Source organism: Crocodylus siamensis, chromosome 4, assembly GCF_052110815.1.
Source record: "Crocodylus siamensis isolate JL-2025a chromosome 4, ASM5211081v1, whole genome shotgun sequence".
Lineage (NCBI taxonomy): Eukaryota > Metazoa > Chordata > Crocodylia > Crocodylidae > Crocodylus > Crocodylus siamensis.
Window position 1 is genome coordinate 12,299,906 of NC_143398.1, and position 15,295 is coordinate 12,315,200.

At 44.2% G+C, this 15,295-nt stretch overlaps 1 protein-coding gene across 2 annotated transcripts in view; it reads left to right on the forward strand.

Moving 5' to 3' along the window:
- Positions 1–12,374, forward strand: part of CDC123 (cell division cycle 123) — a 56,539-nt gene extending 44,165 nt beyond the window's left edge. The window contains exons 10-13 of one of the 2 annotated variants that reach the window (XM_090041789.1): positions 395–423; positions 5,555–5,683; positions 9,775–9,912; positions 12,167–12,374. In XM_090041789.1, the coding sequence (XP_089897915.1) occupies positions 395–423; positions 5,555–5,683; positions 9,775–9,912; positions 12,167–12,193 (323 nt within the window). In that variant the 3' untranslated portion in view covers positions 12,194–12,374. The remainder of the gene's footprint in view (positions 1–394; positions 424–5,554; positions 5,684–9,774; positions 9,913–12,166) is intronic. The other variant, XM_090041790.1, reaches the window with a different exon arrangement.
- Positions 12,375–15,295: the final 2,921 nt, after the last annotated feature.

Here is a 15,295-nt window from a genome sequence, read left to right on the forward strand (position 1 = left end):
TTAGAAGTAAGCGATATACATTACGATCTAGCTGGTATAGCTGTGTGATCATGTAGCAAGAAGAGTTAGCTAAATGGCCCTAAAGTTTGACCCTGGATAAAACAGGGTTGTTTGCAGGAGTTTTGCTACCATGAACAGTACAGAATCATGTTGCTACGGCAGTTGCAGAGTGATACCATATAGGTATCTTTTGCTATCAGTGCAGTTCTTGCACATGTCTGTACCTTTGCTGTTACACTCCCCTGCCATGAATAAGCCCAGTTCTAGCTTTCAGTTTTGCAGATGTATTACATCTGGGGATTGTGCCCTAGGCTTGTGTATCTGTTTAAGCATAGCTGTCTTGTATATGATCACCTGTATTTTAAAACTGACACCTATCCCTCCTCCTTTCCAGTTGTGTTTGATGTGTACAGAGACAGCAAGGTAAGTGAATGATGGCTCATGTCATATTGTTGGAGTAGTCTTTATTAATTGCTCTGTGGAAGTGCTGAAGCTGCCTAAAATGACACTGAAGTGAAATGAATGCGGTGTTGAGTGAATTACAGGTATCTGTCAGCAAGGGGCTGCCATATGCTAGACGTTATCCAGGACCGGACAGGAAGGTGGTTGGTGTGTTTGCGTATATGCGCATGCCAAGAATGTGGATGTTTTGCAAACCGTTTCCTCCAGAGAAGGGGCAGTTTATCTTAAAGCATGTCGCTGTGGTTTCAGCTGCAATTGCCTGACAAATACTCAGTCTTTAACAGAATCTTTGATGAGACTTTTTAAAGTGGTTTATGCTGTCAGAAGAAACTGCTTGGTTAATTGTTCAAGATGAGGGTGGCAGCCTGTTAAGATTGTCTGGTAATTCCCATTTTAAGACCCTCATTTTAGTTGCTTAGAACTAACTGTTTAGGTTGAATTTTTTGTGAACAAAAAGGCTGTGAAAAATACACAGCCTTGCCCACGTTAAAAAAATTTTGACAGCCTTTTCCTTGAACTGCTCCAGCTACCCCTGTGCTTTGGAACAGGGCTTAAAAATGTGGCCTTTCTGTCTAGGACAGGCCTTTTGCTGTGGCCCTCAATTTGCCCTAAATTTGGCCAAGTTAAAAGCTTTGGGAAAAATGGTAGCATGCGCAATCTTCAGGATTTTTCAAGTGCAAAAAATTCTGTCTTCAGTAAATGTGCTCGTGTTGCTCACAGCTCCTTGTACTGACCAGGGTAAAATATGTACCCTTCCTGGTGGGCAACTGAGCATATTTCAGGTGTGCATCCAGGCTTTACATGCCCTGAGCCCAGGGCTACAGAGGTGGAACTGCTCTCAGCTGTTTCAAGCTGGAGCAGGGCTGGGAGCTGGAATTGAGCTGTTTTCCCTGCGCTCACACTGGGATTCCTCATCCCCAGCAGCCAGGTAGGAGCGGTTCTCTGAGCTGAATGCAGAGGGGGACAAGCAGTTTCTCCTTAGCTGTCAAGACAATATGCTGGGTGCATGTATCTGTTAATTACTGGTGCAGCTCTTGGGCTCCTGGTAAACTGCCAGTTAGTCCTTTGGGGGTTGTCTGTATGGCTCAAAGCAGCACTGTGCTGACAAGCACCACATCTGCTGCTTACAGGCTGAGTTCCTGAGCTGGAGTTAGTAGCCTTATTAGCCTCCAAAATTTCAGTTCAGTTTCCTAATTGTGTGTGCTGCACTGCTGCTGTTCAGAGGTAGCGCACACCGAAGGCAGAGTGCATCTCAGCGTGGCACAACCTTGCACCATACCATGGATGCATTTAAGTCTTTGCCTTTTGCCTCTGCCCATGGGTGCCGAGCTCGCAAGTGTATTATTCAGCATCCCTTTAGCATCTGGATTACAAATGCTGATAAAGGTTGAGTCCGTTTCCAGGGCCTGTTCTGATCAGCATGTTTTTATGGCAGCCTCACCTGTAGAGTGACAGCGACGTCCAGCTCCTTCCTACTTAAAGTTTTTTCAACTGCAAATATCTCTTGGATGGATGGAGTGTTTGGGTTTTTTTTTTTGCCAGGGCTGCAAAATTTGGTAGAGCAAAAAATCCATGCAGGGAGCGACTGAAACATACTGGGGACTTCGCTCCAAGTCCTGCTTTTTCAGAGGGAAGTGGGAGCAGTGCGTTTCATCTGGTTGATGTAGAACATAAAGCAACTTCTCACGTGTGCATTCGGTCCAGGCTTTCACATCGCAGAATCCAGCTCTTACAAGCTCACTTCTATTTTTCATCTTGTACTGAGTCTTTCCAATTTAAGTTAACATCTTTCTGTCTTTCTACCTTAGCTTTGTGGGGGTCGCTCTTGTTACTGATGGGGTGGCTTTGCATGCCAGCATGCAAAACGTATTCTGACACAATCTTAAAAGCCAGGTGGTCTCCAGAGCCAGGCAGCCAACACTACAAAGGCTGAGTTAGCCCAGTTTCATTTGGATGCATTTCTTCAGCTGTTAAGTAGCTGGGACTGAGTTATTTAAACAGCTGCCTGAAGACAGCTGTAGTTCAGTGTTGTATGAACTGATCCCTGTACGTATGTCTTGCATACATCCCAGGTCTTAACAATTTGCAAAGCATGTTAGGCTTCTTAGATAAGCTGCTGTAAGAGGGCAAGTATAATGGGGATATTTCAGGCTGCTGTTAATTTGCAAAACTTAAGTTACAGTAATATTAGTGCTGTGTTGACTCACAGGTGCTGTCATTGTGGGCAGTTCAGCGTTTTCATTTTATCTGTACTGGCTTGGCACTTATCTATCTTGTAACTTCCTTTGACTGCCCTTTGTTTTACGCACTTCCTTGATGTGGTAATGCTTTTTATTAAAACAAAACTTAAGTTGCTATATGTCTGTGGGTGTTAAGCAGAATTGCACAGTGTCCTCCATGTGTTTCTTCATCACATGCAAAACTTTGCCTAGATTGCTTATGCACTTATCTGTCTCGAGTGTGATAAGAGATTGTCAATATTGGAAGCCTTGCAATAAAGAGCTTTAGCCCTGCTGTGAAGCTAGAGGATGAAAGTGGTCTTGAACTATATTTTAGGGCCATGTGCTGCATTTGCTTCAGTTTACTTTCCCTTAGTGTGAATGCTGTTCATTGACGGAGATAAACACTTCGTATTTAACACCTGTCATGAATTTTTTTTTCGATTCCATCATTTTTTAATGCCTTCTACCAGCCATTTGCAGTTACCAGAGTTCAGTGAATATAGAAGAGGATCTTTAGGAATCAGTCAGTGCTGTGGATGAGCACTGTATCTACATAAAGTGGAAAGTATAGCTGTGGTACCAACAGAAGCATCTGTTCCTCTCACCAATCCTACAGTCTGTCTTTGGACAGAATGCAATTCTCCGAAGTGTAAATGAGCTCACAAAAGTCCATATAAAAATTTTTAAGTTGCATATATTTAACAAATCCTTGTTCCAGCCCTTTCTAAAGTCTAAACCCTCTGAAGCAGAAAAAGAACTTGTGAACCACAAAGTGAACTATGCCAGCCATTGCCCCGTCTCCAATTAAATTGGTTCATTAGCTTGTTTTTCTAAGTGTGGTGGGAATGCAAATGACACATTCTTCCTCCTGATATTGTTGAGCTAATAAGATATCCCAGTTAGTAAAACCAAAACATCATACTATCACAAGAATCTCCGAGCTGGGATGTAAAGTGGAGAGATGGAAACCCATGGTCCCGTTGGCAATGCAAATCTGCTTCCTGCACTGAAACTGCTTGGGACTCTTCCTCCAGCGTTGCAGCTCAGCAGTGCAAAACCGCCTTAGTTTCTTTACCCTTCCAGAATCAAACCCAGCTGCAGTCTGTTTTTCAGGTGCTTGCAGTTTCCGTATTAATAAGCTTCAGTCTTCTGAAATGTGACTTCAGTCCTGACATTTAGCATAGGGAGCATGTGGCAGCTTCTCGAAACTATTTGCTTGTGATCTGACAGAAACACGCGGTGGTGTATTTGCAAGAGGGACTCAGTGAAAACTGTGGGAACCCAAACTGCCTGGGCTGTCCCGCTGGCTCAGTTGTAGGTTTCGGGTAGTATTACTGTAATACTTCTGTCAACTTTTGCCCTCTGTCCCCCTGCACTAGTAAGGGAGGCTTGAGATAAGAACGTGACTGTGCCTGCTAGCTACCGAGGTCCTGCTCTATACTGCCATGGTGAGAGCAAGCCTCCCGCTGCCAGACCATATGAGGGCTGCTTAGATAATATCATAAATCTGCAGCTGCGTGGAAGTGAGAGGACATTTCAGCAGTGTGGTCACCGCTGAGGAGTGGGATCCATAGACCCCAAAGGGATTTTCATCCCTGGTGAGGAAATGGCTGTGTTAGAACGCTAAATCTGGAAGTTTTACAGCGCATCAAGAAGATGGGGACCACGGTCTTAAAGAAGATCCCTCTGGCATGAAGGGGAGGAGGGAATAGAGACCTAGGTAATGACCTAAGTAACTCCCTGATCTTCAGAATCAGTTGCAAAGTGCCTTATATCATGACTTCAGTGAATAATAATCATAAAGAAATCCTCTTGCCCCTTTAAAGGTACATACAGCATTTCTCTTTGATAAATCCAGGCTCATTCAGACACGATGCCTAACTTGGGAGAAATCCTTCTGTACCTTGTTGGGGTTTTGTGCTTTGTTACAGCATAATTTGTCTTTTATTAGCGTAGGTAAGGTGCAACATGGTTCCCTGTTAGTTTGAAGTAAGGCAGATAGTAGGGTGGGGTGGCACCTTGGAGGCTAATTGGTTCAGAGAAGCATGGGCTGCAAGAGGTTAAACTGATACACTGACATGAGAAACTTAGGTTTGACTTTGCTGATTCTTCGTGGTCGTCCTGGGTGAAGTTGAGCAAGTTATTTTCATTTTTCTTTGCTTCCATTCCTCACGTCTGTAAAACACACACATCCCACCCATCCCGCATGGGTGGGTTGTCAGGATAAATGTAGTAAGGGTTCAGAGGAGTTCAGCTACCGCCATGGCTATCTACAGGTATCTTTAGATAAATTTACTCAAGAATACCTTGCATCTGTGAAGACTTTTTGAATCGGGAGGATCCCAGAAGGCATTTTTCAAACTGTACAGTGTCCCTGAAATACTGCCACTTCTGAGATGAAGAGCAGCAGTTGTGCAGGCTGCTGAGGCGGCTGGTGTGAGAAGGGAAACTTCTGACCAAAGATAACTTGGGCAAATCCTTGTTCTTGCCCAATGTGCTGTGGGACTTGAAGGGCTAGGCAGAGCAAAATGGCTTGGTAATGTCCAGTCTACAAGATCTTCATGTAGGAAACTACGTGGAACTGATCTCAGAATACTTGCCCTCCCTCTTTTGATCTTTTATAAGAACTGTTTTTTAGTGGTCCAAGATTTGGCGTGTTTTAAAATGAAGTGCAGCCTGCTCAATACCCACGGAGAGAACATTTTAAAAACATATAATTTAGCTGGTGGTGAAAAGTTCACCTCGGGTTTGATTATTTTTCTTGAGATCGAGTATGCTTGTATTTCTGCATTTAGGTGGATAATATTTTTCTGTCCTTCATACTGTTTAAATCTGGGTTTTTTTTTATTTCCTCCATTGCTTCACTGCAGGGTAAAGTGTGGCTAATAGATTTTAACCCCTTTGGTGAAGTAACAGACTCGCTGCTGTTTACATGGGAAGAATTAACGTCTGGGCAGAATGTGAAAGGTGACCATGGTGAAGGGGAGGCTACAGACCAGGTACAGATTTATCTGATGAATAAAACTGCATTTGTAGAGAGACTAGCTAGATGGCTGAATAGGTGGACTAGCAGCCTCGGTTCCTCTCCCGTGTGATTTAGTTACTAATGTGCATTTCTGTTCACCTCAGAGGGGTATGGATTGCATCCCAGACTTTGTTTTTAGTTCATTGATTAGAAATGCCTTGAAAGCAGGATTTATGTCTCCTACTTTGGGCAGGCTCAACAAATAATAGCGTCAGGTTTTAGGGCTTCCACTACTGTCTACTGCAGTGGATACTGTGGAGAAAAAGAGAGAGACTATATTGCAGCTTTTACCCAATTAAGAAACTTCCCCAATATTTCTCTTTACTCAGTTTAGTCCTGTTAGTTCCAGTTCGATCCCTTTTATTGCATTTTAAACTGTGCCTTTTTATTTCTTCACGTGTACATTTTTAACTGTATGTCCTTCTACTCCATCACTTAACTAAGTTCTGCTGCCTACCTGGATTGTTTTTTCTCTTTGGTTTCCCCAGTTTCACAGTTGTTTGCGCTTCTACAAATCTCTCTCTAACTCTGTCTTCCCATTACAGAGGTGCCCAAAGCTAAGCCTATTTCCTGTTGTCCGGGGAAATATTCCCCTTCAGTCACTAGTGCTTCAGTGCTCTTCCAGTTTGTGACTAACCCTCGGGCCATTTGGCCCCAGCTTAACTCCTTAGCCAGCTGGGGAGAGCGCTGAAAGTAGCCGTCTTCAAACTGGAGATCACTGATGGCTCAAGAAGCAGTTGCTAGCAACCTCTGGGGAACTGCTTAGCCAGTTGGCGTGTCTCTGTCGTTTTCAGCTAATAAACTGCATTAGCACAATTTCTTTCTTAGGCTTGCTTTATTTAGCATTTCAACAGGATCTCAACAGGCTGGAAAGTTGGGCTAGAGCTAATGAGTTGAAGTTCAGTGCGGACATATGCAAGGTGCTACACCTTGGGAGGAATAATCGAAAAGACAAGTATAAAATGGGTGACACCTGGCTGGATGGCAGCACTCTGAAAAAGGACTTGGGAGTCTTTGTAGATCACAGACTCGATAGGGGTCTGCAGGGTGATGCAGCCGCACACGAAGTGAATGAGATTCTGGGATGTGTCAATAGGAGCATTCGATGCAAGACACGGGAGGTGATAGTGCCTCTCTGCTCAGCACCGGTTAGGCCTCGTCTGGAGCAGTGTGTGCAGTTTTGGGCTACACATTTTAAAAAGGACGTGGAAAAGTTAGAGAGGGTCTGGAGGCAGGCAGCAAAGATGATCAAAGGCTTGGAAAGCAAGTCATGAGGAGAGGCTGAAGGAGCTGGGCAAGTTCAGCTTGTAGAAAAAGTGCTTAAGAGGGGCCCTGATGGCAGTCTTCAAATACCTGAAGGGCTGCCTTAAGGTAAAGGGAAAGCACCTCTTCTCTCTTGCTGCAGAGAGGGGAAAGTGGACCATTGGCTTGAAGTGGTATTCCACTGGGGCTCTGCGGGCTCAAGCTGTGGTGGGCAGGCTGGCGGGGGTGTCCGGCGGCACCCGTGGTGGGGCCTGGCCCGGCGTGGCCCACCCAGCTCCTCGGGGATGGGCCGCAGCCACCCTGCGCACATGGGGATGCTGCCTGGCTGGGGCAGGACGCCAGGCTCAGGGGGCTTTCCTCTCCGGGAACAGTCTCCCTGCATGCTGGGCACAGTGCGAGCAGGGCAGAGCCGTCCCTAGTGCAGGGGCCTGGCTGAGGGAGCCCTCTGCGCCCTGGGAACAGCCACCGCGGCTGCCTCAGCCTGCCTGGGTCCCGGCCTTGCCCACCCGCAGCTCCCCTCAAGGGGCCAGGGCCTGGGCAGGCACTTCACAGAGCTGCTCTGCTGTAGGCTCCCAGCCGGCTCGGCCCTGGGCACCGGCTGTGGTGGCTGTTACCAGAGCCTGCGGCTGCAGCTCCCGCTGGCACGGTACCCGGCATGCACAGAGGCCAAGCAGGAGCCCCCTGAGCCCAGCGTCCTGCCCCAGCCAGGCACCATCCCTTTGTGGGCAGGGTGGCTGCGCCCCATCCCCGCGGAGCTGCGTGGGCTGGCTGGGCCCCCTGCTACCCACCTGACACCAGCTATTTACTGTAAAAAATAAATCAATAAAAATGTTTAAAAAGTAACATTAATGATTAGTAGTAGTATTAAATATGCAGTGCATCCTGCCATGTACCCCCTCAGCCCCAGTTTTGTTTTTGTGGCGTGCCGGCACTGCGGCACCTTATAGGGCAGACATTCTGGGTTTTTCGTCTCTCCGGCCAAAAAACATTGCCTACCCCTGAGCTGTGCCTGTATTTTACTATAGGCATGTCTCATGCTTCTGGGCTTTCTTGGTTGTGTCGTTGCCCCCCCCCCCTCCCCCCCCCCCCCCCCCCCCCCCAGTGCTTTCTGCTATGTGTATTAGGGTGTTTTTAAGCCTTTCTCAAAGGTGTTGGTGACAGCCAAGGCTGGGGACTCTGACTGGGCTGTACCAGTGCTCCTGCTGGGAACAAAGCAGGAGGTTCCTGACTAGGAGGTCTTGGCCCTCTGCTCAGGGTCAGACTGATCACTGTATTTGAGGTCAGGAAGGAATTTTATCCCATGGTCAGATTGGTATGAAGGTTTTTGCCATCCTCTGTCGCCAGGGGCATGGCCCTCTACCTGGGATCTCTTGAACATACAATGACATCATGTCATAGAGCCAGGATGTTGGTGCCGTGGTTCACCTCCTTTACCTGTGGCAGGTTAGGATGTTAGGTCTGTCTTGTGTTAGGGCTGACAGCAGTCTTATGTAGAGTTCCTGAGTGATTATACTTTGCATAGGGTGGTTTGTTTAGGGAGGAATCCTGTCTCAGGCAGGGGTTGGACTAGATGGCCTCTGGAGATCCCTTCCAGCCCCGCTTCTCTGTGGTTCTGTGTTTCAAAGATACTGTGACACTGCAAAGGGAGATAGATGGCCTGTGTGATTGATTGATTGATTTTTTTTGAGTGGAGATGGTCCACTGATGTATATGATTTCTTTCGAATCATTGAGATTGCCCTCCAGGCCAAGAAATGGTAATCAGCCACTAAGATAAGTTCCTGAGTGATTTCTGCTGTTTTTGTATGGCCCATGCTTTGTATAGCTTCCTAGTGTAAAGTTACTGTGTTTTAAAGTCCTGCTCTCTAACAACTGATGGTGCTCTGGGGTAAATCTCCTTCTATTTCCATTTTCCCCTCTTTATAATAATTCCCTGCTTTGTAGGATGAATGTGCAAGTTTCCACCACGGGTGCTTTAAGCTACAGCACATTATGCAAGTGCTGTGTATTAGTGCATGTTAAATTACTTTCCCCAAACCAGTGGCTAACAATGATTTTTTTATTTATTTATTTATTTTAACTTTCATTTCAACAAATTTGCTAGGTAAATTCTGACCATAACTTTGGCAAAGTTTTACTTATTTATGCTGAAACCTGAAGTCCTAAGTAAAAGGAGATTTTAAGGCTTTTGTTGCTAAACATTATACAATTTATAAACATTATACAGTTTTATAGCTGTGGGCCCAGCAGCCTTATCTAAAGTTCAGTATATCACAGAGGAGACAAATTGTTACGGTGCTGTTACTGCTTATTTACTTTAATACATTAATATTAGTACAGTCAGGATCCTAGTGGAGGCTCTGACGTATGGGGGGAAAAACCCTTATCCAGGGATGGCGCCAGCCTCTTCCCAGTGGAGGATCTGAGGTGGGCCAGACAGAAAATTAGGGCAGTTATGCTGCAGGGGGGGTGGACAGGGTGGGCTCAGCTGTGCAGGGCAGGCAGCGCAGCCCAGAGGGAAGGGAGGGTGCTGGGAGGGGTGGTTACACAGGGGCTAAGGTCCCCTGACACCCCCCCCCCAAGCGCCTCTACATTTTAATTTCTGCTGATAGATGCTTTGAGATGTTTATAGAAAACCCTAGCATTGGTGCGCACTTCTCAATACAATTTAGATGAAATAAACATACTAGCCAAGCAAGTGAAGCTCAATTATTCTAAAGAAATCCGCAGTTTTAATTGCAGTGAGATACTTTATGATGACTTTGGGTGTTTTCAACCTGCTCGCTTGCTCTCTCTCTCTCAGGACTATCCAGCTTTCCGTTGCACAAACAGCGGAGTTACCGTCCAGCCTAGCCCTTACCTGAGCTACGGACTGCCCAAAGATTTTGTAGATCTTTCTACTGGAGAAGATGTCCACAAATTAATAGACTTTCTCAAACTGGTAAGCAAATCCTAGTGGAGGAACTTCTGACTGTTGAGAGGAAAGTAAAAGAACATTAAAGTGCTTAAACCCTGTTGTTCTAAATCAGGGGTGTCAAAGATGCAGCCCATGGGCCAGCTGTGGCCCACAGAGTGCTGTCATCCAGCCCCCAGTGTCACTGCTGAGTGTGAATTGAGCCACGTGCCAGTGGACTGGCCCTTTGCACAGAGCCCACAATGCATGCTGCTCGGGCAGTCTGGCAGGGACCTGTTCTATAAACAGCACCCCTTTTCTCTTCCTCCGCCAGCCCAGAATTCACACCACACCTGCTGTATTATAGAATGGGTTTATTGAATTTTACCTTTAATAACCTGGAACTTTCTTATCCTTAGTCAGAGCTGCCCACTTCTGAGTGGCTGGGTGCTGCACGTCCCTATGCCATATGGAACACACTCTCCCTGCTCCCGAGTCATATACTGTGCTGGCATGCCACATGGGCACCTCTTTCGCTGTGCTGTGTTGTGTAGATCCCCCCCGTTACGCCGTATGCCTCCACACTACATCGTGCCAGTGCCCTGTGCTGCATGGGATTTACTCCCTCAGCCCTGTGGGCTGTGCCACCTTGTCCCTAGGAGAGGGGGCAGGAAGTGGTAACTGGTGGGGGAGACCCTGGCAGCAGAAGCAGGAGAGTGATGTGGGGGATGGCACCCAGGGGCCACAAGCTAACTCCTCAGGGGTCACTTGCAGCCCACAGTTGGACAGCTCTGCCCTAAGTGAAGTTGTTTAATAGGATCTAAAATATGATGAATGTTCCTGGAGAAACCAGCATACCTTTTTGTAGAAGTTGATATTACTTTGGGTGTTACTAAAATAATTTTTTGAGGTCTCAGCAATACCACTCAATAGTTTTTAATTCAAACAACCTCAGTTTCTCTGTTCCTTTGACAACAATTCTTTGATGTTTTTACTGGCCCAGAATGACCTTCCCTCTACTTTTCCAGACTTGGGTGGGACAGTTGGAAGATTTTTTTTGTTTTTAATTTTTTTCTTAAACGTATGATTCAACATGAGCAGAGTCTCTGGTATCGGTGTCCTGAACCACCCAGCCTTGAAGGTCAACACAGGCAACTCGGATTCTACCCATAAACTGCATGCTACAGAAGCGCAATAATGCGGTTCATGATGCTGCTTGTATATCGCAAGTCTTAGGCAAGGTCCTCTACCAGGATAAGGTCTTGCCCTTAAGTTGTGTGTGTCATTTTTATTAGTGGCATTTTGCAGTCTACTTCATGTTGTTCCACCACATCATAGGAACACTGCTACAGAGTCTAACAGGAGATACAATCAGGAAGTTTTTGACTTTCATTTAATCTCCTTTCTTCCATTTCATCCCAGGACTTCAAATTTTAACTCTTTTGTAATTCCCCAAATTGTCACCTGCCTTGTTACCAGGTGTGACGGTATCTAACGCTGTGTTTTTGTGGTATTAATTATGACAATTGACTGATGCCAGACGCATCCCGAGACCTGTTTGCCTAATGCCATTGCTGCTTCTATAGTCTTAAAAGACAGGTTTTCAGTGCGTGAGTCCTGTCAGGGGTTCCCATACACTCCGGTAGCACTGATGGAAGAACAGAAGAGAGAAATGCTGATATTTCTACATTTTATTTTCATACCAAATCAACTGCAAAATAAATCAGAATATCAAAACTTCTTTCAGACCAAATGGGGGGGGAAAATTGGAGAAATTGAAATTTCTCAGTTGAAATAAAACATTTAAAGATTCCTGAATTTAAATGTTCTGTCAGAGCCAAAAGAAATGTTTTCTTTCCATTTCACCTGCAACAATGGCACAAGGGGATACTGTTGAACCTGTAAAGGGACTGGATTGCTGTGGCTAGATACTGTAACGATGAGTCTCATGAAACCTGTTAGAAAAATGTAAAAAATTGTGTTCAGATTTTTTTGCTTCATTGTGGATTTGATGTCCCGTTGGCCATTGATTTTCCTGGTTTCTAAGTTCATGTTTATGGACTGTTTTTACTGGTTGAGACTAGGTGGCCTATTTTTCTCCTGAATTGTAAATAAAAAAAAACTCCTTGTGAATTTGCATTTATAAATATAAATGTTACCACATAACCTTCAAAGAATGGCTTAGAAGTACATCAAGTTTTTTTTCTAATGCCAACATCTCTAGAAAATGCTTGTAATTTTTTGATGCTTTTATTAAAGATAATTGCATATAACATGATTAACTTTCCTGTTTCCTTGGCAGAAAAGAAATCAACAAGATGATGACTAAGAGATCATGAAATGCCGGATGAAATTTTAAGCGAGAAATGTGGCTAGATTTTTAGACTAACTGTTAAACATCAACTTAAAGAAAATCTGCTTTTTGTATTCAGTGAAAGAAGTGAAGAGCTGCCAAGCCTATTTGTGTATTAGTTTAATAAATATAAAATCTAGGAAATGTTTTTCTCATGGCACTGTGGTATGCTGGCTTATTGCGTGTTCTGCGCTCTTTCAGTGCTTAATTAAGATCATGGGAGAGTAGGGCTGAAAGAAACCTCATGAGATCATTTTGTTCAAGCCACCGCTCAAGGTGGGATCAGCCAGGCCAGGCATCTCTTCCAGCTTGCTCTTGACAACTTCCAGGGATGGAGAGTCCACAACTTCTCTAGGCGGCCTGTTCCAAATCCTCGACCATCCTCACAGTCAGAAAGTTCCTCCTGCTCTCCAATCTACACTTTATCTGCTGCAGCTTGAGGCCATTTTTCCTAGTCCTAGAGCAATGGCTTCAAGCTGCAGCAGAGAAAAAGTGCTGTGTTACTATCCCGGTGCAAGCAAGCATATCTACATTTGGACATAAGTAATGGAGTCCCTGTTTTTTAGCCTGAGAGCACCCGCACCAGTGAGGGCACTTCAAACTGTAAGACTTTGCTCTCACAAATACATCCCACAAATAGAAAATACAAAATGTCAACTATCCCGTGTATTTAATCACATGGTTTTAAAGTACAATCTGTTGGTAAAAGAATAGAGCAATTTGCAGTCATTCCTATGTAATTTTTTAATGGTAAGTATCCATGTTGAGATTTCTCTCGTTAAAGTCATCTGCTGGTAAATTGCTCAGTTAAGGATTTTAGTCATTTAAAATTCTGAAATCATTTTGGATGAAGTAATATTCTTCTCAGACTGCAACCATAGTCAGGAGATGTGCAAGGTCCAGTACTTCAAAAACAAATGTGATAAATATTCTGAAGGAATAACATTTATTTTCAAATATCTCATCCACAGCTGATGGTTTAAAAATTATATAAAACAGTCTCATAATTTCTTCTGTCGCATCCACTCACTGACTCCTCTGAGAAGATGATCTGTTTCATAATTATGGTGGATTCTGGATTCATCTGACACTTTAACCCTTTCTGCTAGTAGGAGGAATCCTGTAAACTGGCCAAGAATCTGGAAAACCTGTGTTCTTTACCCAGCTTTATCAACTGGCTCACTTTAAAACTTTTGCAAGTTACTTAGATGGGAATTTAGGGTCAACTAATTTTGCGCATCTCAGTTTTTGGCTACCCAGCTTTACACCTTGATGCTGATAATCAGAGGTTACATACACAACTGATGAAGTGAATGGAAGTGCAGTTCCAGTCACCTCTGAAAATTGGAACCTCCTGCATCTCATGCTGAGCATCCGAAACTTAATGCATCTTTTCAAGTCCAGTCCTTTGCTTCTCTGTGCATGGCTTTCTCTGTAAAATGGGGATGATTCTTAAAGTAAAAAACTAGACACGGAAAAAGGTCACTTCTCATCCCTATGCAATTTCAGTTTTGAAAGACCACTTGTGGCTGAAGATTATATGGACAATGAACATGTTCTGCCTTATGCAGTTATCAAACTTGATGCTTGTGCTCCTTGAAATAGCTGAATGAACAGGTGCTCTTGCAGTCCGCAATTATAAAATGTGTTTTCCTTCCATACAAAACTGCAAGGAGAGCTTAGACATACATGTGTTGAGGATAGTCCAAATGGAGGGCATCCTACCTCAGAGCAGGCGGCTGAATTAGACAATCAGTTGAGATCCTTTTCAGGGCTACATTTAATTCTATGATAGAAGTTTAACCCTTTCTGCTAGTAGGAGGAATCCTATAAACTGGCCAAGAATCTGGAAAACCTGTGTTCTTTACCCAGCTTTATCAGCTGGCTCACTTTATGCTTCATGCTTCAAACGGCATGTGTAGGAATCTCGTAAAATTTAAGGGAACTTTTAGAACTTTCGAAAGTATTAAAGCCAGAGAAAGAACTATTGTCATCATCTAATCAGACCCTCCTGTATTACCCTGACATCTTAGGTGAAATCCTATGTCAAGTCTGATTCCTGGTGAAGCCTAGTGGTGGAGAATCCATTACTTCCCAGTAGCAAGATCCAGCATTTAATGATCCTTCATCACAGGTCCCCAACCTGGACCCTCACCAGATGCTCTGTATGGGTCCCACCATGGTTTGCATTGCTGTTTCCTTCTTTCTCTGCTTGTCCTGAGGTTATAAAATGACTGCTACAATAAAATGTCTCTATTCCTCTCTCCTTCCACTGCTTCATTGGTCTCTGTGAGCCCTTCTGAATAACCCTCTGTCGGGTCGTTCCATGATCTGCCTTGTCAAGTCTTTGCAGTCCCTCATCTAGTGATTGAATTCACAGGAGGAGGAGAAGTACCCAGGCTCAACAAGTGGCTTCTCCCAGAGTGGATTTGATTAAAATCAAATTGATTTAACTTGTGATTTAAAATCGCTAGTCAGGAAGCCTTGTTTTAATCACTGTTTTCTACAAAAAGTGAATTCTTGTTGTTTGATATAACTTCTTGTATATATCATTCACAACTCAGAGAGGGGTATGTTTCATTTTTAGAGGGTACACATGCATTTTAAAGCAGTGTTTTATTTTGATATTTTTTCAGATTAATTTTGCAGCTACATCAGAAAAGTGAATTAGGGTTTGGTTATTTTATTGACTAAAGCAAATTGAAGCAGATACTTGTGAAGTCATTGGGGAGTGAACTAGGATCAGATCTTTACAGCGTGCAGCTAAAAGCTTGAGCAAAAAGTGTTTGATTTTTCAAGTAGATAGTAAGTATAGAAATTGCTGGAGAAGGGAGGGAGTACAGAAGCTAGAAAACAACTACCAGATAGCAACATCTTTATATAAAGTAGCTGGGTTTGCTCAGCATCTGAGTTGTACATCAACTCAATGTGACGGTCATGGTTCTTGAATTGCAGTTCTGCCAAGAGTGCTAATGAAAATACTCCATTATGCCTCAGTCGGTAGTGTTTTTAATTTTTCAGCTGGACAGCAGTCCATCAATACTCTACTAGCATCTCCTAGTAAAGATATTGGGTCTT